Source organism: Pelodiscus sinensis, chromosome 8, assembly GCF_049634645.1.
Source record: "Pelodiscus sinensis isolate JC-2024 chromosome 8, ASM4963464v1, whole genome shotgun sequence".
Taxonomy (NCBI): Eukaryota; Metazoa; Chordata; order Testudines; family Trionychidae; genus Pelodiscus; species Pelodiscus sinensis.
Window position 1 is genome coordinate 17,484,852 of NC_134718.1, and position 24,383 is coordinate 17,509,234.

Genomic DNA, 24,383 nt, shown 5'->3' on the forward strand with positions numbered 1-24,383 from the left:
CTATCATTTTTATTCTAACACTTCATACCAATGCACGTTTATTGTTCCAGTGAAAGTCTTACCATTCCTTCCATTCCATGTGGCAAAAGCAGCACAATCCCATTGTGACGAACCCACTTAGCCTGTCCTGAGCTGATAAATTGGTCTATTATGCACTGAGCAGTGTTGTGGAAGTCGCCAAACTGCGCTTCCCAGCACACCAGAGCATTGGGACTTGCCATGGCAAAGCCAAGTTCAAAACCTAAAAACAAAAAGGTATAAAGACAAAGGAAACAATCCCAATTAGAATTATATTTGGTTTTCCATAAAGTAAGACAGTACCTTTCTATTGCCGCTAATTAAACAAAAGAGAACAGAATATGCACCAAGAATGTCTATTCAAAGTGCAACACAGTGTTTTCAGTATATCACTTCATCTAGAAAGATTAGCAGATATTTGTTTATATATGGAGGGTACAATCCTGCAAACTCTGCCTTATGTTAGTTGTCCAAGTCAATGACATGAGGAAACTTCCACGAAAAAGTTAAGATCTTAACTAAAAATAATTTTTCCCCCTCTCCTTGTAGTAAATATTTTATACACAAGTCTAGATAGATGGTAACTTTTGAATAAAATTCAATATAAATATATTTATAATTAATATTTAAGGTTCAGTTCAATTAACTATTTTTCCATCTTCTGCATTTTGTAAGCCTGCACAATACTATGAATGTGTTTGTCTATTCACACAGGTTTACATCTGTAAACTGGATCTTTAATATTTGTTTTATTAGAAGATTTACCTGGTGTTGCTCGAGTCCTTAACTCAACTAATTTTGGGGTTTCAGAAAATAAAAATGAAAAATCATTTGAATCATTGCTATGGTGGGGGCTGGGAATGAGGGTTCAGTATACAGGCTGCCCCAGGGAGCCCTCTCTCACCATAGCAGCTTAGAGTCAGATAAGAAGTGCCTCTCCATGGCCACTGCAGCTCCAGTGGGCACAGCCAGAGAGAGGCATGTCCAGGTTTGTTTGCTCCCTGCACTCCCCAGCCAAACTAAGGAATGCAGCAAACTGCACTTTCTAGGAAAGCAGTGACTGCAGCATGTCCCCACCCCTTTCTTATTCCAGTCCCATGGGCCCTGGAAATTTTGGCTCTGGTGGTTGGTCGGCGCTAGAGAGAGATCTGCTGCCTGCTACTTTTTCTCCTGGGCTACATCTAAACTACACCCCTCTGTCAGCAGAAGGATGTAAATTAGATGTTTCAAAAGTGCAAATGAAGCAGGGATTTAAATATCCCAGGCTTCATTTGCATAATCACATCATAGCAATTTTTTGAGTACAGGATTTTTCAAAAAAGTGCCTTGTCGAAAAAACCACATCTAAACCGCGGTTTCAGTTTCAAAATGGCACTTGCTTGAAACCGTGCCATGACGTGATTATGCAAATGAAGCACAGGATATTTAAATCCCTAGTTCATTTGCACTTTTGAAACGTCTAATTTACATCCCTCTGTCAACAGAGGGATGTAGTTCAGACATAGCCCCGGAAACCTGCTTATTTATTGAATAAACATTTCCAAAGTGCCACAGTATCCAATCACCATTTGGTAAATCTACTATATATTTGACAGAGTTTGTGTTTCTGTCTGTGTGTCTGTCTTTGTTCAAGAACTTCTCCTAAACAGTAAGAGCTGGGATCACCAAATTTGATATATTGCTTCCTCCATGGTATGCTATATCTTGAATACTGTGTACCTACGTGGTTGTCTCGTCTCACAAAAATCTCAGCATTGGCAAAGATTCAGAAAAGGGCAACAAAAATTGTTAGGGAGTTGGAACGGGTACCATAAGAAGAGAGTTTAAAAAGACTGGGAATTTTCAGCTTAGAAAAGAGGAGACTAAAGGGGGATACGATAGAGATCTGTAAAATCATGACAGGTATGAAGAAAGCGAATAAAGAAAACTTATGTTATGGGAACAAGTAAATAACAATTAGGGGGTCACCAAATGAAATTAATAGGTAATAGGTTTAAAACAAACAAAAGGAAGAATTTACTTATGCAGAACACAGTCAACCTGTGGAACTCCTTGCCAGAGGAGGTTGTGAAGAACAGGACTTCAACAGGATTCAAAAAAGAACCTAACCTGAGGTTAGGTCCATCAATACTTATTCACAAGGATGAGTAGAAAGGGTGTCCCTTGCCTCTGTTTGTCAGACGCTGGAAATGGGTGAAGGGAGGGATCACTTGATTCCCTGTTCTGTTCACTCCCTCTGGGGCACCTGGCACTGGACAATGTTAGAAGACAGGATCCTGGGCTAGATGGACCTTTGGTCTGATCCAGTATGGCTGTTCTTATGTTCCTCTTATAACTTTAAGCAACTTAAGGGTTTGGTTGCACTAGGAAAATGGGATGTGCCTGGAATGGGATTGCTTCTCATAAAATCATACAGAAAAGTGACAATCAGGCACATGAAAGGGTTTGGCTGGAAGCACTCCATTCTCTCCCTTCTGGGACTGCCTGAGCCTCCACCCCCCAGACACACATTAGAGAGGGTGGGAGGGCTGAAGCCCCCTCCCCCATTCATATAGGAACATTGCTGGCTGTTCTCCATCAGGGAGCGATGTCTTTTTGGGACAGCTCAACCCATATGCATCTGATGTGTAGGACTTCTAAGCACCGTTCCCTCCACTGTACAGAAGGAAGGTAGGCGGGCAACACAGAATTGCACAGAGGTCACATGACTTTGCCAGCAGGTTAAGAAGTCAGTGACAAGGCTGGGACTAGAGCCAGTGTTTCCCTAGTTTCATGCTATACCCACTGGACAACACTGCCTTTCCGTAGTCAAACAAATGTAAACATGGATTCTGAATACAGCTGAGTTTTTCCCAACTAAGATCATGTTTAAATGCAGTGGGAATCACTTGTTGCCTGTTCCTAGAACCTGCCAGGTTCCAAACACCATAGCACCCTCAACAGGCTACATGGGCATCACTTCGTTGCAGAACGTACGCCTGCTCTTGCTGAACAAGGTCTGTGGCAGTGCCGTAAAGCCCCAATTCAACTGCAGGGACTGGGTGATAATGACTGGCCAAGACAAAAAACAAACAAAAAGTTATTAGAATACAAACCAGCTAGTGGAATTCATGCTCAGCAGCTGTGCTACAACACCTTAATTGCAAACTGCCTGAGTATTTACATATGCTACAGGGCTTTGTTGTGCAGCTTTAAAATGCAAGATTTCAAGCAGAGTCAATGTTTGTGAACACACAGTTAAATACCAGGCATATAATAATCATCTCATGTTAATGACCTAGCTTAACTTCAAGGTATTTTCCCTGAAGGTAATGGCTTATTTGTGAAAAATTCCTCTCTCCTCTTCCAGTGCTCCCACTTACATGGGTCATGACTAGTGAGAACACAAATATTTCTATAGCAATGAAGAATGACACCACATGAGGCTACACCTCAACACAAGGTGAAGACAGTGGTTATGATGGACAGGCCATTCTGTTAGGCTAAAGACGAAAACTGCACATTTAAAACACAGCTCTGCAACAGGGGCTGCTCTGGCTGGGCTGGAGCAGCCCTGCCTGGGGATGGAGGAGACACTCCAGCCCAACCACTGGTGGGGAGACTTGATACCCTATTACAGCTATCAGATTGGTTTGACGTGATTTGGTTTTTACAAATCCGTGCTGGCTGTTCCTGATCACCTTATCTTCCAGATGTTTGCAGATGGAGTCCTTAATTATTTGCTCCATTATCTTCCCTGGCACAGAAGTTAAGCTGACTGGTCTGTAGTTTCCTGGACTGTTAATTCCCTTGTTATAGATGGAACTACATGTCAGTGGCGTAGCAAGGGTGTTATGCACCCCGGGGCAAAGGCAAAATGTGCGCCCCCCACACATCTGTTGCAGGAGCATTTTGCAGTTGCTAATTTTACTTGTGAAGCACTTGCCCATGGAAATGAGTTTCAGAGGGGTGGCCATGTAAATGTTTCAGCAAAAACAAAGTGGAATCCTGTGGCATCTGACAAAGCGAGTTCCGACCCACAAAAGCTTATGTCAAAATAAATTTGTTAGTCTTTAAAGTGCCAAAGGACGACTTCTTGTTTTTGCCCATGGGAGTGTCACTGGCAGCCAACCATGAAAACTGAACATCCTAGAACACTGAATACTTACAGTGTTAAACAGTTAAAACCAATGGGTTAAATTCTGTCCTCTGATTCTCCACTAATGCTAAATTCTCCTTTTCTTAAGTTTGCTGCATGTTACACGAAGACCAACAAAAAGGTTATTCTAAAATGTAGACTTCTCCATTATCACCAGAATCTGCTGTTAATTTGGCTTTTTTAATGGATTGTGCACTAAGTCATATTTGGAGGCTGGGTGCATGTCTAAATCTGGTGTGTTGTTTGGGCCCCTCTCTACATAAAGTTCATCCAAAATACTGGAAAACAGTAAGCCATGGAACCAATATTATCTAACATTTATGGGTGAGATTTTCAATCACAGAAAAGGCAACTAGGTGCCTAACTCCAGGTGACAGTTCATGGGCATTGGGCTCTTAACTGCCCTTTGGTCTCTGAAAATACTGTGTATGGATAAAATCAAAGGGCAATTTTTCTTTAATAAGCAATATTTGCCAAGCAAATGTGTGACATATAGGGAAAACATGAAATAAACATACAAAAAAACCTCTGGAATTATGATTTCTGGATATGATCAAACTTATATGCTTATTTTTAAGAAGTCTGCAACTCATACTGACTGATGGAGACCAACTTGGCATCCTGATATTCCCTGAACACAGCAGTGTGCTCAGCAGAGTGCCCACCAGCAAAGGCTCAGTGACAGGCTTCACGTACTTGTCATTTGTGATTCACACCAGGGTGACTGGAGGCTCTCCTGAAGCATCTCTCCTATGGGAATTTATGGGATACGTGGATTGCATCACAGAGTGCCAGGACATAGAAATAAAACAGCCAAAGCACACCTACACCACTGGGGGAAAAAGGGACTTTTAGCAACACTAAAATGTTGAGACTTTGATACTCTTCTGTATTAAGAACAAGATCAGGATTTAAAATTAAAGGAAATAGAAAACACTATGCTTAAGAGCCAGATGAGAGCAGCATACTGCACTCACAGTATGTCTATTTTTTAAGTCATCAGCACATGGATATGAAACCTGGCCCTATAGGACTAACAGGATAAATCTTCACTAAAAAAAAAAAAAAAATCCCTTTTGTTTAGATTTTATTCTTTTAGGCTATGTCTAGACTGCTGCTTTTTATCGGAAAAAGGTACCTTTTTCTGATAGTTTTGTTGGAAGAAGCTTTTCTGAAACTTGGCCCGTCTACACTGGGCCAAATTTTGGAAAAACCTCCTCTTTCGGAAGAGCTCTTCTTCCTCATCGCACGAGGAAGACAGGGCTTCCGAAAGAGCGCATCTGCTCCTCCCAAAAAATGTCAGAAGAGCAGATGCTTTCCCTGGACACGGCAGAGTTTAAATGGGATATCTCAAAGTCCAAGCGAAACCAAGGGACTGCAAGAATACATTAACCAAGTTTGAGATCCCAGTGTGCTAGAAGCTGTACATACACATACTAAGACAATTTACAGAACAGACAAAGGTTGGGAGTGGGGGAACCTCCACTTTACAGCTTGGGAACAGAGATTACATGAATAAAAGATGAGATTCGCCTAAAATTATGCAGGAGATTCATGCAGAGCTGGGTTTTGAATCTAGATTGCCTGAATCCCAGTGCAATGCTTTAACTACAAGAACATCCTCTTACATTTCACTCGATTTTTTTAAAGTTGCAGTTGGACATACATAAACCAAAGCTATACATCTCTAAACGTTGAAAGGCTACTGCTGCAATTAAAGCCTGTCCTTCCCCCTGGCAGAGCCAGTATTTGCACTCTCCTGGAAGGTTTATGAACATGTAGATCAACCTGAATATGTTAATTAGGGGGAAAGAGGAGTATCCTGAAAACAAATCCTTTTATACATGAATAGATAGTTTGCATTCACTTTTGGAGAGTGACTTTTTATGCACAGTTCCTATGGAAAGTCTATTCCAGATGTTTGGACCCCATCTTGATGAAAAGAAAGTTGATGAACCACTACATCCCCGTAGTGCTGAACTCTATGAACGGCCCATCCATGACTCCAACAGATGCTCCTTGTTCTCTTCTTGCCAAAAGAAAGATGAAGACTCAGAAGGACTGGCCTTTTCCCTTCAACCTAATGTTCTTGAATGGTCCTAGCTGACCATCCTCATCTCCAATAATGCTATCTTCCAAAAGCTTTTAAACCTTAGACAATAAGGCCATACAAAAAAGGAGAACTAAGAACATTCACAAAGCGTAAAGCCTGTACAACTTCTTCACTGCAAGTTCCCAAAGGTATTTACAAAATAGATTTCCCCAGATAGGTTTGAATCCCATTCTAATTTTAAACAAACATTAAGAGACTATTTCTGCTGATTGGGTGACATGGTTGAGAACATATGCAATATGGCTAAATTGCTCAAGGCTTATTTGCATATATGCTGTGCTCTGCTAGGACAGGGGTAGTCTAACTTTCAGATGAGACATAAAACTGAATTTCTGACCACTTGTGGTCATCATCCTTTAGTAAGCATAGTTAATCCTATTGCCAGATCAAATTTGTGTCTCGGGTAATTAAGTTCTGTATACCAATACTATCCCTGCAATTTCAAATGAATATCATACCCTTTTTTACCGCCTTTGTTTACTGTTCCTGTTGCGTGTGCTCTTTCAATCATTCTTTTATCAGTGTGGCAGGGATGGGGGTGGTAAGCAAAGTGCAATTCTGTATTTCTTCCCCCTGCGCACGACACACACAGAAGCATACATCTTTCAAGTAACAAAAGTAAAGCTGCAGCTTAATTCAATATGATTTTCAAGTGTCCTAAGGCATGAACATTAAAATAATGTAGCAAGTGTTTTGAGATGTCTACACATGACATATTAGTAAAAGAACAACCATAAGAAAATATTTGCTGCTATATTTAAAGAAAAGTAACAATGGGGACTGGTATTGGAATACACATGCTTCTTTTAACATAAGAACAGTCATACTGGGTCAGACCAACAGTCCATCTAGTCCAATATCCTGTCTGCCAAATGCCCCAGAGGGAGGGAACAAAACAGGTAATCCTCACGTGATCCCTCCCATCACCCATTTCCAGACAAACAGAGGTTAGGGACACCATTCCTACCTATCCTTTTAAATCACTAATTTAAATACAGCCCAGGGGAAGCCATAAAATCATTAATATTTGGGTTCTGAGCCACAGAAACACTGATGAACAAAAGACACAAAAAGCTCCCTTATAGCCTCCAAAAGCCTCACTATATGGCCATGAAGGACTTTGCCTTCTGTTTTTATGTTTTCTGCCTAATTTCCTGCTGTAGTTTTAATTAGATGATATTTGCTACCTCTTCCATCTATAAAAAATGGAATGGCACTGCCAGAGTAACACCAGAGCCATATTCTGACACAGAGCCCTATTCCTTAGGCTGTATATCAGGGATGAGATCATCATCTCATGTAAACATGGGGTCATTCATGAGGGAAGGTACTGTGGACTTTTAGACTGTTATTGCTGCAAAGGATTTTTTAATTGTTCAAGAATCATTCTTATTCCAACTCACAAGACAAATTCAAAGATTTAAGACATCCAAAAAAGTTAAACAGATAAATATTCTTCCTTTCTCTCTCATATTTCCCAGTCAACCATAAAAACCATGCCAAACTCCATCTCCAAGCCTAAGAAGATCCATCAGTCTTCTGCAGGCTCATCTTTTCTCTTCAAATCTCATGTATCTGGGAGTTTTCCCTTTTCTCAAGATGAGGCAATACAACCTATTCATCACTGGTGAGATCTAGACAGAAGTACTGTAGCCAATTGTGGGTACCACACTTAAGGAAAAACATGGACAAAAACTGAGAGCCCCCAGAGGTGAGCAAAAAAAAGTTCCAAAAGCCTGACTTATGAAGAATGTTTAAAAATACTAGGCATGTTTAATCTGGAGAAAAGTAGCATGAGGTGGCTTCTGATAAGTCTTCATGATGTCATGGGGAGGGATCTACTACAGACCATCTACCCAGGCAGAAGAGGTGAATGAGGCTTTTTTTAAACAACTAAAAATCAACCAAAGCGCAAGATTTGATGGTAAAGGGAGATTTCAACCATCCAGACATACGTTGGGAAATTAACACAGCAGGTCACAGGTTATCCAATAAATCGTTGGACTGCATTGGAGACTTTTTTAATTTTAGAAGGTTGAGGAAGCTACAACGGGAGGAAGCTGTTATTGATTTAATTTTAACAAATAGGGAGGAGCTGGTTGAAAATGTGAAAGCGGAAGGCAGCGTGGTGAAAGTGACCATGATGAAAGTGACCATGAAATCATAGAGTTCGTGTTTCTAAGAAGTGGTAGAAGAGAGAACAGCAACATAGAGACAATGGATTTCAGGAAGGCAGATTTTAGTAAACTCAGAAATTTCGTAGATAAAGTCCCATGGGAAGCAAGACTAAGAGGAAAAACAACTGAAGAGAGTTGGCAGTTTTTAAAAAGAACATTAAGGGCCCAAAAGCAAACTACTCCACTGCATAGGAAAGATAGAAAATATGGCAAGAGACAACCCTTGCTTAACCGGGAGATCTTACATGATCTAAAAATCAAAAAGGAGTTGTATAAAAAGTGGAAATTAGGTCAAACTACAAAGGATGAATATAAGCAAACACCACAGGTATACCCTGTGGCAAAATTAGAAAGGCAAAAGCACAAAATGAGCTCAATCTAGCTAGAGACATAATGGGTAACAAGAAGACGTTCTACAAACATATTAGAAGCAAAAGGAAGACCAAGGACAGGGTAGGGCCATTGCTCAGTGAAGAGAGAAACAATAAAAGAAAACGTGAAAACAGCAGAGGTGCTTAATGACTACTTTGTTGAAATGAAATGCATCCTAGAATATTCAAAGAGCTGATGGAAAAGATATCTGAGATTTTAGCTATCATCTTTGAAAAATCATGGAAGTCAGGAGGGGCTCCAGAAGACTAGAAAAGGGCAAATATAGTGCCCTAAAAAAGGAAAATAAGAACAACCCAGGAAACTACAGACCAGTCACATTAACTTCTGTGCCAAGGAAAATAATTAAGGAATTCATCTGCAAACATCTGGAAGATAATAAGATAAGTTACAACCAGCATGGATTTGTAAAGAACTATTCATGTCAAACCAATCTGATAGCTTTCTTTGATAGAATATCAAGCCTTGTGGAGAAGGGAGAAACGGTGGAAGTGGTATACCTAGACTTGAGTAAGTAGAGACTGCAACTATTTGGAGGATAGGGTCATAATTCAAAATGATCTGGAAAAATTAAATAAATGGTCTGAGGTAAACAGGATGAAGTTTAATAAGGACAAATGCAAAGTGCTCCACTTAGGAAGGAACAATCCATTTTACACATACAGAATGGGAAGCAACTATCTAGAAAGGAGTACTGCTGAAAGGGCTCTAGGGATCATAGTACAGGCAGTCCCCGGGTTACGTACAAGATAGGGACTGTAGGTTTGTTCTTAAGTTGAATCTGTATGTAAGTCGGAACTGGCGTCCAGATTCAGCCGCTGCTGAAACTGATCAGTTTCAACAGTGGCTGAATCTGGACGCCAGTTCTGACTTACATACAGATTCAACTTAAGAACCCCAGGCATCCCCAAGTCAGCTGCTGCTGAAACTGATCAGCAGCTGATTCCAGGAAGCCCGGGGCAGGGGCTTCCTGTAGTCAGCCACTGGTCATTTTCAGCAGCTGCTGACTAGGGGACACCTGGGGCAGAGCAGCTGGGGTGCTGCTGGGTTGGTCCAGTGGCACCCAGAGCGGCGCTACGGGACCAACCGGCAGCACCCCAGCTGCTGTACCACAGGCGTCCGGAGCAAAGCCACGGAGCACGGGGGCAGCGGGACAGCCCAGACGCGCCGTGGCTATCCTGCTGCCCTCGGGCTCCGTGGCTTTGCTCTGCTCTGCTCCCCGTCCCCCAGGTCTGCAGACCAGGGGGAGGGGGAGCAGAGTAGAGCAGAGCGGCGGAACGCGCGGCCAGCTGACAGCCCAGCCGCGTCTGGGCTGTCAGCTGGCCGCGCGTTCCGCCGCTCTGCTTCCCCCCCCTCCATGGTTTGCAGACCAGGGGGAGGGGGAGCAGAGCGGAGCAGAGCAGAGCGGCAGAACGCGCGGCCAGCTGACAGCCCAGACGCTTCTGGGCTGTCAGCTGGCCGCGTGCTCCGCTCTGCTCCCCCTCCCCCTGGTCTGCAGACCAGGGGGAGGGGGAGCAGAGCGGAGCAGAGCAGAGCAGAGCGGCAGAACGCGCGGCCAGCTGACAGCCCAGATGCGTCTGGGCTGTCAGCTGGCTGCGCGTTCCGCCGCTCTGCTCTGCTCCGCTCTGCTCCCCCTCCCCCTGGTCTGCAGAGGGGGGGGGAGCAAAGCGGAGCGCGCGGCCAGCTGACAGCCCAGACGCGTCTGGGCTATCAGCTGGCCTCGCGTTCCGCCCCGCCGCTTTGCTTCCTCTCCCTGGTCTGCTCGAGACCAGGGAGAGGAAGTGCCCCGTTCGTAACTGCGGATCCGACGTAAGTCGGATCCGCGTAACTCGGGGACTGCCTGTACACCACAATCTAAATATGAGTCAACACTGACACTATTGCAAAAAAAAGTAAACATGATTTTGGGATGCAGCAACACGAGTGTTGTGAGCAAGACATGAGAAGTCATTCTTCCACTCTACTCCGCACTGATCAGGCCTCAATTGGAGTATTGTGTCCAGTTCAAGGCACCACAGTTCAAGAAAGATGTGAAGAAATTGGAGATAGTCCAGAGAAGAGCAACAAAAATGATTAAAGGTCTGGAAGGTTTCCCAATTTTATTTGGCCACGGAACCCTTTTAAACGCGAAAGAATTTTGCAGAACCGCTAATAACAGTCTTATATATGGAGCTGAAAAAGTAGACCAAAAATAAGTAAGGATGATAATAAACAAATGCTAAACAAGGTCATTAGATCAACATTTAGTTTAATTTCACATATTTAAAAACAAAAATCACATTGAGAGTGAGTGAGTACAGGGATTTACTACGGTATATAACAGGCAATTGTACTACTGACTGCGCGCGCAGCGCTGAGTACTGATATCATCCCCACTCTCTGGCTAAGCTGGCATTACTCAGGGGCACTTATCGTGACAAACACAAATGAAAATTGCTTGTAATAAAATTAATAAATGCTTAAATATTAAATTGTTTAAATAATAAAATATTATTGTAATGGAATTTTCTCGCTGAACCTTTATTTTCACTTTGTGGAACCCCAGGGTTCCGCAGAACACCATTTGGGAAACACTGGTCTAGAAAACATGAACTGTGAGGGAAGGCTGAAAGAATTGGGGCTTGTTTAGTATGGAAAGGAGAAGACTGAGAGGGGACACAATAGCGGTTTTCAGGTATCTAAAAGGGTGTTACAAGGAGGAGGGAGGAAAATTTTTCTCCTTGGCCTCTGAGGATAGGACAAGAAGAAATGGGCTTAAACTGTAGCAAGGGAAGTTTAGGTTGGACATTAGGAAAAACTACCTGTCAGGGTGGTTAAACACTGGAATAAATTGCTTATGGAGGTTGTGGAACCTCCATCATTGGAGATATTTAGGAGCAGGTTGGATAAACAGCTATCAGGGATGATCTAGTCAGTGCTTGGTCCTGCTGTGAGGGCAGGGGACTGGACTCTACGACCTCTCAAGGTCCTTTCCAGTTCTAGTGTTCTATGATTCAAACGTGTTAAAGGCTGTTATAAAAAAGTCAATGGTGATTGATTGTTCTCCGTGTCCCTGAAGGTAGCACAAGAAATAATTGGTTTTATGTAAAGCAAGGCAGACTTGGGTCAGATATTAAGAAAAACTTTCAAACTATAGGATTAGCTAAGCAATGGAATAGGCTTTGAAGGGAGGCCGGGGAGTCCTTATCATTTTAGGTTTTTAAGAACAGGTTAGACAAACACCCGTCATGGATGGTTCAAGCATTTTTTATTCTTCTTTGGTGGAAGGTGCTGGACTACATGATCTCATAAGGGCTCGACCAGCCCTACATTTCTAGGATTCTATGACAAACACATGAAACCTTGAGAAAATCCTAGAACTCATGAAGCCAGCTAACCAGCCAAAGCTCATCAGAGAACCATAATCCCCTCTGGAGAATACCTCTGTCAGAGGTTCAAGAAAAAGATGAATGTTTACAAAAAAAGCCCTTTAAAGAAACAAAATGAATATGTGCATATATGGGACATGTACATTTTATGTTTGTTCTCTCCCTCTACTATGATGTCTGGAGAAACTGGTGCAACTACATTCCGTCCTTCTGCTCAATGCTTTCACAGAACAACTCAGTTATACTTCCAGACTTCCCTATTGCTGAAACTGAACAGCCTGCAGCTAAAACACTATCTTTATGAGACTTTAATTGAATTGCAATAGTCAGCAACAACAAAATGATCCACCCAGATTAATATAATCGTAATGCTTAGCTATTGTATAACTTTATCATCTTTGAATCTCAAGTGCTTAAAAAAGATTACCGTATGTCTATTTTACAGATGGGCAAAGAAGGCAAAGGGAAGGAAGTTATTTGCTCAAGCAGCAGACTAGTGACAGACCCACATCTGCCAAATCCCAATCTAGTGCTCTCTCCTCTAGGCTATGCTGTAACAGGAGAAGTGCTCCAAATATAACCCTTAGGCTACGTCTAGACTACATGGCTCCATCGACAGAGCCACATAAAATAGTTTATTCGGCACAGTCAAAGAAGCAGGGATTTAAATAATTTCCGCTCATTAAAATAAAAATGACCGCCTCACTGTGCCAATGATCAGCTGATCAGACACAGCGCGGCAGTCTAGACACGGCGCGGTCGACAAGGGAAGTCTTTGTTGACTGCTCCGGTATGCCTTGTGAAAAATTCTTTTGAGAAAAAGAAAAAAAAGCTGCAGGAAGAGTTGTTGAGCGAAAAAAAAAAAGGAGGGGTGGGGGCAGGGCCAAAATGCAGTCTCAGTCCCTTTAATTCCTGGGCAACTCCCCCTCTCTCCCTCCGCCCCGGCCAGTGCAAGCTGCGTCGCATGTCCCAATTGGCCTTCCATCAGGCGCCCAAGCCAGGCCTTGGAAAAACAAAAAAAACAAAACAAAAAAACCAGAAAATGTCCGGTATTTTCTGAATTTTTTTACTGGACGGAAGGAACAAATACCGGGCACTCAGGTTTAATATCGGACACCTGACAACCCTATACTTTAAAGCTTCTTGTTGAAGAGTGTTATGTGTGTAGTAGGGGTCACAGGAAAACAAAATAAACTCTGCTCCTTTTTCCATCTTCTTCTCTTGAAGCAGCAAACCCTGAGACTGGGAAACTTTGCATATTCCCCCCCATTTTTTTAAATTCAGAAGAGGTCAACTCAGAAAGGAGAAGTCACTAACTACTCTGCATAGAAAGCCCTCTTTCTCATCATACTCCAGCCTGTGTAAGTTAAACAAAAATTAGAGTTTCCACATAGGGATTTACGTTAAATTGGGGAACTTTTCCCCTGTAGGCAAGATTTTGATTTAGGGAACAAATACCATGATGATTGCAAGATACAATATAACTGCCTTAATATCTGCAGTCCTACCAGTCTAGGTACTGTTGGTAGGCTAAAATGATTAGTTCTGTATCTGTGCAATTGATTGTTTTTCAAGTTGTCCCATATACTGTCTTTGGGTATTGATTTTTTCACAGGAGTGATTTTAATACTGTCACATACAAAAATGTTGTTTGAATATTAACCTTCAAAATGGGCTCTTTAAAGTTTCAAAAAAACTCAAAAGATAAAACTGAGCAATTCTTATTTTTAACCGTATATAACTTTGTAGATATGAACTGGAACAAGATGTTGATTTCTCTCCTGAGGAATAATCTATTCCGTGTGCACAAAGATTCCTTACTACTTAGAAGCTATGATATTACATCAATAAACAGTCCATTCAAAAAACTTCCCTTAAAAATGTTACTCGCAAAAAGGATTAGAATGACAAATAAGTTATATTTGATCAAAGTTCTTAATAAAAGAGGTAAACATCCATTTGGAGCTCTCTCAGCTGAAAACTATTTCTCTCTATAAATAGAGATCTGTGAAGGCAAACATTTCCAAGACCCATGATACATGGTAAATGCTAACAAAATTAAAGTCATTACAGCTAAAGAAAGAAGGAAAGGACTTAACTATATTAAAATTTTAACCCATTCACATACAAGATGGTAATTTTAATAAAGATTTTTTAAAAATTAGGTTTGTCACACTTATCCACTGTAAATTGCTCTGTCCAGTTTATTTCCTTCATTATTGACAAATGCCATAGTTACATATTTTTAAATTATGTTTATCATCAACATTAGTAATATTCATTTGTACTCATGTAGTACCCTTTATCCACAGATATTTAAGAGGAATTGCAAAACATTTGTACTACCTTTTAAAAATGTATAAAAGGAAACTCATGGTTTCCCTGCTGTTTTCAAAGCCTGGAAATAGCAAAGTTGAATGGCCACATTATACAAGGCTGTACCTTGATCTGCCAGGTCTCAATCTAGACTGAGAGAAGAAGCCATGCTAATTTAAAAAATACTGCTTCAATGTCCACTTTTTTCATAAGCAGACATTTGGCTGATACTTGTGAATTTATTTAAAACTACAACAACAAAACCTAACTTGTGTAGTTGCAGAACTTGAATTAGTATACCAATTAGAAACACACAAAGGATTTTAAAATATATATCATAAAAATATACCCATTTACAGAGGGACAAACTGAGGCACAGACTAATAAGTGCCCCATTCTGAACATATAAGAGCCCCCACCCTCCTAGGCCTATGTTTAACCATACTGTCTCACTCCATCTGAATTTTAACAGTATGACCTAAATAGCATTTTATATTTTTATATATATGTAAAAATAGAATCCTCAATAGGATTATAAAGTCAAATAGCCACATAGCATACTAATTTTATTCTAAACTATCATTATCTATTAATTCTTCATTTTCCTCTATTTTTTGTGTTCATTTGCATTGTGAACTGGATATGTAGTAAATTATTAATCTACAGAGTCAATAAAACTTCTTGATATATTATTAAACATTTCCATTTTATTTTGTACTTCACATAAGATCCTTGCTACCCACACTGTGTCTTCGTGAGGTCATCCATTCACCCTCAGCTGAAGGCAAAGTGTCTGGCTAGTGCCAAAGTATAATTTGATTCACCATGACAAATGCAATTTCTAACAAAGATTTGTGACTTCAATTTATATAGTGTATTTGTAACAGCACTCAATACGTGTACGGTTGAAGCAGGTTTTCATATCTATATTCCAAGACATCCTTAATTTTATTTGTAACGCCACCACACATCCTAATTATTAACAACTTTGTAAAGCCACATATATAGCTCAAATCTTAGTTAGTGAGCATATACCCTCAAAAGAACCCCACAGCTCTATGATACAGAGAGAATTTTAGATATGCCAATACATGAGCAGGTGGAACAGTCTAAACCAAATTAAATTCAATTTTGAATCTGACTACTTTATAATTCTTTTCCATAGAATTTTTGCTGATGAATTTCCACATATGCTGCTCTACATCCTTCTCCTAAAGTATGTTTTAAATATAATGACTTTGCCATTAGTATTGAACAGAAAATTGTACAAGATAGATGCCTTGTGTGTTTATACTTCTTTCGTGTTCAACTAAATGAATCTCAAGTACAATTTCAGAATTTGCACCCTTTTATTTTTTTCCCCCCCACGATTAGGTTTTAAGCAACTGACAGGAACATTGGTGGGGAGGAATCATTTTTATATTAGGTGTGTAATGATGCTACAGTTTGAGCAGACTACTGCACATGATATTTTATATGTGGTCATCAGTCTCAAAATTAAAAAAAAAAAAAAAAGTTAAATTGTTACCAGTCTATTTTGACTATTTTAGTGCCTTTTTTGAAAAATGACACAAGGGACCAAATCATGGTCCATTACAGAAGGGTAAAATTTGACTTAAGGTATACATTTACATAACACGGCATGATCATCATAGTTCAGTGCTCTTTGGTTTAAATTAACCAATATTTAACATCCTTAATTCTAACAGTTGATTAACCTCATGAATTCTTATAGGTTAGTCGACTATTCTATAGTCCCCGGGGGCAGGACTGGCAGCCAGTGCGCTCTGGCCTCACTTTTGTGGAGCTGCCTCAATCTCGTGGGGTGCCAGGTGAGAACTGGTCTATGACGGGAGCCAGTTTAAAAACCGGCTCCCCTCACAGACCTGCTGCCTGTTACCCTGTGCTGCTGCTTCTGATAAAGAGGCAGCAGCGGGGGGTCGAAGTAGCCCCTGTATAGGTAGGGTCTGAGCTCCTGGACCCGGTGCAAGCCAGAACTGAACCGGGCTGCTGGCCAGCCTGCTAAAAAAATGTAGTGGGGGAGGTGGAAAGGGAAGGGGAAGAGTGTGTAGTCTATAGCATTAACCAATAAGCTTTTGCTTATCAGTTAATCAACTACATTATTACATACCTATTTAGAATATCACCTGGTTCAATACTCACCAGGTTTCACAGTCTGTTACCATCTAGTTTATGAGTTCAGTCATTTTGGCTTTAGCAATGACACCCAGGTGGTATTCTGCTACAGAAAGGAATGTATCTATGCCTTACCTAGCCACCTAGACACAAGTGATATCAGTGGTAGCTCAACCAATCACCATCCTTATTCTGTAGCTAATTTGCATGTTACAACTGCTTTAGTTATGAAAGAGCACAGATGTGGGATTACTAGGCCCACTGTCATACCAGTGCAATAGAAAGAGCTCTCAGTTACTAGTTGTATAATAATTGTAAAACCCCACCTTATTCAAAGACAGACAAGTGACTTAAATAGAATTACTAAGATAAATTTGACAAGCTATTTTTTCAGGAGTTCAATTGAAAAAAAAAAAAAAGATACTGATTCGCAGTCACATTATTTAATTGTCATGCCCTCATCTGACACTTTTTGGTTCCTACTAAAATGGAAGCAGAAATGCTCACATATGATGAAAAGCTATTTGTGTTGCATTTCCAGCTTGATCAATTGCAGGAAAACATCCAAAATGAAATAGAAGAGCTAGTAGGCTCAGATAAGAATCTGAATGTCTGGAATCTTATCAGAACAGAATCTCTCAATATGTGCAGGTTCAACCATCTTCAATTTACAATCTAAACAAAATTGCTCTTATTTAGCAGTCACCAAGTCCCAGATCTCACCTGAGACATCTTACTGCATTAAAAAACACCCCACACCTGCCCACCTGGCATTTTCAGAGACTTACCTAAAACGCCATACTCCGAAAGAGAGCTATTGCACACAGTGTAGGGGGCTTGCTGCTCCCAGAGGTGATTCATGGGAACACATGTCCTCTTGTCAACTTCTTGATCATGTAGCACATGGTGGCGATGGCTACCAAGAGATGTACACACAAATGGATTATTTGGTTACTTGCTTTTATACGTTGCCAAAGATTAAGTTATCTTAAACCTTAGAAACTATGTCCTGGCATCTGTGATCTGAATCACATAGATGCATACAATCTCTATCACCACAGAAGAATAGGATATTCACATGACAATGAATGTGTTGGTTTTGTTACACAAGGGAGTTGTGAAAATGAATCAGCATCACTGCAGTTTGTGCTAAAAATATTTGTACACATAATAAAAATGTAGATCTTTTGTTGTTACTACTCAGATTTTAAAATAACATACCTTCTCTATCGGATAGAATACCGTAGCTTTGTTACTGGGTAATAGGCACAGAAGTCAGACTGGCATATTTCTGCACTTCATGCAACGCGGAATATAGAGACCACTGCACAAATGGTAGCCACTTCACAGGTTACAATGAGCTGTGAAATTCTATTAGTTCTCCTCATAGGATGACTGTGGTTTGTTTTTACAGCAAAATTTCACCTATTATTTTTTAAGGACGAAGACTTAGAACAGTTGCATCCTTTTCCTCACTTTGCACTGCCATTCCCATTTTTTACAGCTCTCCAGAACTTCATTAATCAGCATTAGAATGGTGCACTAAGGAACATTATCAAAACAGAGATGACTGAAGTAATTACTGTAATCCATTAACTCCCCGAGCAAGACTAACTGAGTGAATCACACCAATATGTTCAGCTCTACAACCACTAAGGTAAGGAGGGCTATTACACTGATAATAGCTATTATGTGCTGTGTAGCTGCCGATGCTGAACAAATTAGAGACAGACTCTCTCTGTAGTCCCTTCTGTTCTAATGCATCTTAGCAAAACAGCTCTCAAATCTATATAGAAATTAATTAATAGCATAAGATCAGGGACATGCAGGATTATTGAAGAGCATCACTAAAAACAAGGAGAAAAAGTAGCTCTGACTAAGGCAGGAATGCTTTCTTGATGCCCCCTCCCCTCTCCTCCACTATCAAGGGGAAAAATAAAACTAACATGTGGCATGTTTTTTGGGAAGACATTTAAGTTCCCTAGTAGGTAGTGACTAAAGCGTAGCTGGAGAGTCACTTAATCAGAATTAGATACACACACAAAAATCAAATCTTGATGTTGCTTTGACCTGAGGCAGTCTCTTTGCAACTTTTCATGCTGATGCTGGTTCAGGTTCCCTCCCTCTACTCATTGTTGTCCCTCATTCTTAGGTGCAAGAAGAGAAAGGGACTGTACCTTTATCTGCAGCAGTACGCAGCTTCCTTTCTACTGCTAATTAATAACATGGAGCACTGAGGTGGGAAGTATAAGGCTCATTATGAATTCCACTCTTAGTTGATCTGTGTGTGCAGTGGGGCTGACAGACTTGCTGGGCCCCTATGTAAGAGTGGGGCCAGCTCTGCACTCCTGGAAGGGAGAGGGCCTCAGGTGGGACTGGAACAGCTAGTTTTCAGTGCCATGTGGAGCATGCCATGCTGCCCCACACCTCAGGCAGCCCTCAGAGCCGCCCAGAGCACACTGTGGTGCTCTAGTGGAGATTTAAAAGGCCTGACGCTTCATCCGCCACCACTTCTGTGGTAGTGGCGGCGGCCAGGAGCCCCATGCCCTTTTGATTCACCAAGCCCCAGGGCAGTTGTCCCCCTTACTCTCCCCACCCTCATCAGCAGGTATCTGTGTGTGAGGACTAATGGGGTAGTGTCCCCTGAGAGAACAAACAAGACTCCTATAATTAACAATGGGGATCATGAGTAGAGGTTGCTGGATACGGGACAGCACTCTATCTTGCTCCAGCTCCCTATCTAGCCTTTGTTGCCCAGTGTCACCACAAGGATCTGGCTGAGTCCTGGGATGAACTAAGTTGTCATGGAAAGTACTGCTGACTGCACTACAGCTAACACCTAAGGAGGCTACAAGATAGCAAAGACAGTAACAACCACCTGCCCTGATGTTCTCGTTATGGAAGTACAGTAATTCTAGCACTTATCAAAGCTAGTGAGGTAAAATTAGTATTTAAGAGTAATCACAGGCTGAAGGAAGGTACAGTAGACATGGTATAGCCCATTCGTCAGTCTGTCGTAGAGGAGCTTGTTTTAATATCAATGCATAGGAATTTCGAGAAACTCCTGTTACTGCTCATGGGAAGTACACACAGTTAACGCATCGGGTCCCATAATCAGTGAGCAGAGGACAAGATTTATTTAAAACTACACAGTCTTACATGTGCTCTCATCTCCGGCTGAAATCAGTCTTACATGTTAAGCTTTACAAATTTCTATAGGATTTTTTACTTCTTTTAAAATACCACTGTTGGATATACTATCATCTACTCTTATTTTTGGGAATACTTTCTAATTTTGTTCCTTATTGTCCAGCTCTTCCTAATCAATTACAATTAAGACGTATCTTCATTCCACTCTAGCAAAAGCATTTGGCAGATCATTCACACTGCTACAGGCAAGCATGAGCTTAACAGTAAAGCAAGAGCAGCTACTATTAATCAAACTGTTATGTTCACGGAAGGCTTCAGTGTTCAACTCCACAAGCATTCATGTTATTTAATTTTTACTCATTTTCCAAAAGACTGATCAATAAATTCCAGAGCTATAATCAGAGAGCGTAGGAGCCTCTTGCTAACTTAGGAGAAGTCATCAAACTAGCTAAGTTTTATGTAGTTTTTTGTGAGTGTCCCCTATAGGTATGTCTACCTGGCAGCTGGCAGCTGAGAGTCCCAGCATGGGTACACATACTTGTGCTAGCTCTGCTTGAGTTAACGCATGAAATATGGCACGGACACTGCAGCTTAAGCAGGCATCTAAGATTGGACCTGGGGTCAGGTGAGCTTGGAGTCAGTTGGCTTCCTGTGCCACAATGTCAGAACAGATAATTTTAGCATCTGACCTGAGTCCATCCACCCTCGCTGGGAATCATACCTGACAGCTGCAATTTAGTTATAGTGGCTGCATAGCAATAAAGGGTGTAAGTTATTTACTTCTTTACACATATACTGAAATCAAGCTGTTTGTTTTAAAATAAAACATTAGAAGAAAAATTTCCCACAAGTTCTCTCAATCAGAATTTTGAGGAAAACATAGGCTGCTACTATATTAATCAACTGTCACTTTAAGAGGGGTCGCTAAATCTCCAAAGAATTAAGCATCCTTAACTCCTATCTGAATTTAACAAGAGCTGGGGGTACTGAGTATCTTATGAAGACAGTCTAACATTGGAGCTAGGAAGATAAGTTACTGAAAGTATCTTTAAAAAAATGCTTCCCCCAAGGATTCCATGAAATTGGCAGTAAAAGATGAAGGAGGAGAAGAAAGCCTCAAAAGGTCTGATACTAAATGAAGTTAAGCAGAAACATGTGGAGCTGCATACCAGAAGGAAACTGGCTAAGAGGCCAAATTGGTTCATCATGAGCTACCACAGGCAATCACAATCAAGCATAGGGCAGCTGCTAGTTCATCCAATACCAGCAATGGGATCCGCATCAAAGGATTCCATTAAATGCATCATTAAGCTTTTACACCACACAGTCAGAGCAGGGCAGGAACACCACTTATATTTTTCAAGTGATCAAATTCTTTGTATTCTGTATTCATTCATGTCTAAGACTCAATGTAAACCATGGTTTACATAGAACTGCATATTTCAACAGCAGGAAGGCAGAGTAATTTTTTCTTGTTGTGGAAAAAAAAAATCTTAGCACTGAGTATTCAACTGCTTGTAGCAGGGATGGAGAATGGGGAATGTCAGTACATGCCACTGTCCATCTGGCTCAGCTCCAGCCTAGACTTCTTCTTGCCTGCTTGGATGGCTTGTGAGGAGAGAGAAGTGGCACTGAAAACATGCAGTGATTGGAGGCCCCTCCCCAGATGCCCCACAGCAGCTCCCAGCAGGCCAGGGAGAGACCACTTGAAGCATTGCTCCATCTTATCCAAAGATACAGTGCAAGGAAACAGTGTTGCCTGTCTGCATTTGTAATGTGGATCCCTGAACAGGGGGCAGGACTGTTTTGCATGCCAGGTCGATGGCTCTGAGCTTCACAGCGTTGATATGAAAGAGAGCTTTCTGACAGGCCACAAGCCTGAATTTGAAGCTTATCAAAATAAACTGCCCTATCCCCGAGTGGAGACATCTGTCACCAGAGTCCAGGTAGAAATGCTTAGAAGAGTACTGTATTGCACACTTGAGCAGATGCTTCCAACAGTTTAAAAATAAGAAAATGATTTCTTGGGGGACCATGAACACTACGTGGATGTGGTGTTTCTTAGCTAGATATAGATTTCAACCACACTTGCCTGGAGCATAGGTGAAGTCTGGTTTGCTGTGCAACAAGTGCATAAGATCACAGAAACAAGAGCCAACATTTCACTAATGTTCTTGGGAGAGCTTGTAGTTGGTAGATGAGACCTATTATGAAATCTCTGCTGTGGGAGGTAGGCCTTGTCCTGGAGTCTAACACTACTGCTATGAGCTGTGTTCTGAGTGAGTCAGTGTGGATTTCTCCCTCTTTACATAAGGGTAGACTTGGATCCCTTATTTCTTTAGATGAGCTGCCAGGACCGATGAATATTTCTGAAACTAAGGAAGAGACCAAAAAGAGTAGATCTGTACTGTCAGAGAGATGTACCTACCAGGAATCTTAGGTTTTTGCTATGGGCCAGATGGATTAATACAATGAATTGGGCATCTTGCATGAATGGAGCAGTAAACCAGCCCTGATGATCCAATAAGAGGATTACAGTACAAAGATTTGTCATCCTGAAGTTGAAGTGTCAAATGAAGATTTTGAGATGTCAAAGGTCCAGGATGGGCTACAAATACCCTTTTTCTTTTTGAAAAAGAAAAAAAAAATAGAAATAAAAATCTGTTCCTGAGCTCCAAGGTTCCATTGCTCCAATTTGTAGAAGGGGCCTACTTGTTGTAACAGACAAAAGAAGGGTACCCAAAATGGGTGTAGAAAGAGAGTGTGGGAAGGAAGTGGAGCAGAACAGGATATCTCTTGCCTGCGATCTTCAGAAACCAGCATTTTGAGGTAATTCTTGCCTATTCTGAAAATAAAGCATCTGTCTGAAGATGCTAGAAATGATGGAAAAATGTAAAAAAATGCTCTAGTAGTTTTCTGGGGTCTTCTATGATGGAATCAGACCTGCTGCCAGGTAGAAACTCGAGACTAAGGGATGGGGGAGCAGAAAAGACCACAGAAGGTTGTCCATGATGGAAAAACATGTCTCTTCCTCAGTGGCTGATGGCAACATTAGATATAGGAGGGCTGTCTAGAAGTCTGCTGCTAAGGTGCTCACATTCTCCTTGGGTTTGGTACCCAGAGGCCCTATACCAAGGTGCTTGGAGGGCAAGTTGCCTGAGTCTTTTAGGTGGGGCATTAGGGGAACCCATGCCTTCCTTCTCCAGTAAGTCCCAGCACAGGAACCATGTCGTTGAACCCCTGAGTGGAGGGGGAGGGTTAGGGTTCTCAGGTGGGAGTTTAAGTCTACTGCCCATGGCTCCTTATTACTGTCCCTACAGTTTGAGATGTAGCCCCTGTACTCCAAATAATGGGAATAACTTGCCTCCAGGAGCACCCCCTTCGTGGACCCAGAGCAGAGCCCTGCCATGATCCTGGATTCTCCCTCAACTAAATCCAAAATCTAAGCTTCTCCCTCCAACATTCCCATCTTGAAGTCTTGCCATCAGCTTAAACTCCACTCTACCCTCTTACCTCATGCCACCCAGGTTGTGTTCAAAAGTCACCAGTTCTTCCTTCAAAACATTTCTAAGATGCATTCTATTCTTTCTAACCAGAAAAGAAAACTCAAGCCCTCAGTACTTCTCATCTTCATTACTGAAACCCCTCTCCTTCTCTCCTCCCTTCCCCAATACATTCAAAATGTAGCTGATAAAAATTACTTTCCTCACCCACTACTTCTAACTATGCTGCACTCAGTTACTTGTCCTCAAGCAAAAGGCCATTCATAAATCTGCCCCCACCATAATAACCATAACCTTCTCCATAGTCAAACCCCAGGCCCGGGCAAAATACAGCCCATGGGCCGGATCCAGCCCATTAATGCACTGGATCTGGCCCATGGATGCTGCAAGGAGCCCCAGGCAGACACCCTGCTTGCCTCGCCCCAACCACACACCACTCAGAAAAAGCAGCTGCCAGGCCATTTCTCTTTCATTACTGAGCCCAGAAGGGAGGGGGGAAGGCTTCAGGCACTGCCCCCACTCCCAGCACAATCCTATTGGCCTGTTTCTTGTAGTTATTCACACATGCACAAGGCCCTGCAGCCTGTGCGGGGGCAGGGCAGGGCGCCTGCCTGCAAAGTGTGCTGGAGCTGCTAGTTGGGAGTCACCCAGGTAAGTCTCCTCACCAGAGCCTGTCTCTGGCACCCCAACCCCTCCCTACATCAACCCTCTGTCCCCTTCCTGCACCTATATCCTCTCTCAGACCCGGCATGCCAATTCCGTGCCTCAGGTAACAACCCAAACTCCTGCACCTCAATCTCTTGTCCTAGGTCACAACCCAAACCCTTGCACCCCAATCCCCTGCTCTAGGTCACAACCCCTTCCTGTCCTAGATCAACCCAAACCCCTGCACCACAGGTCCAGTGCCCCAGGTCACAACCGCCTCCTTCATCCAAACTCCCTCCCAGACCCCACTCTCCCTTTTGCACTTCAATCCCTTTCCCTATGCTCCCTTCTGCACCCAACCTCCATCCCAGATCTTGTGCTTGCTCCATTAATATCAAAGAGTACAGCCCTTGACCACTTTCCAAAATC

The 24,383-nt window shown here is 41.9% G+C and overlaps 1 protein-coding gene across 4 annotated transcripts in view; it reads right to left on the minus strand.

Annotated features, from left to right (window-relative positions):
• OGDHL (oxoglutarate dehydrogenase L) overlaps positions 1–24,383 on the minus strand; it is a 128,001-nt gene that overhangs the window by 18,511 nt on the left and 85,107 nt on the right. For all 4 annotated transcript variants that reach the window (XM_075934808.1, XM_075934807.1, XM_006112394.4 and 1 more), the window contains exons 16-17: positions 17,445–17,572; positions 63–241 (exon numbers count right to left, since the gene is read on the minus strand). In XM_075934808.1, the coding sequence (XP_075790923.1) occupies positions 63–241; positions 17,445–17,572 (307 nt within the window). The remainder of the gene's footprint in view (positions 1–62; positions 242–17,444; positions 17,573–24,383) is intronic.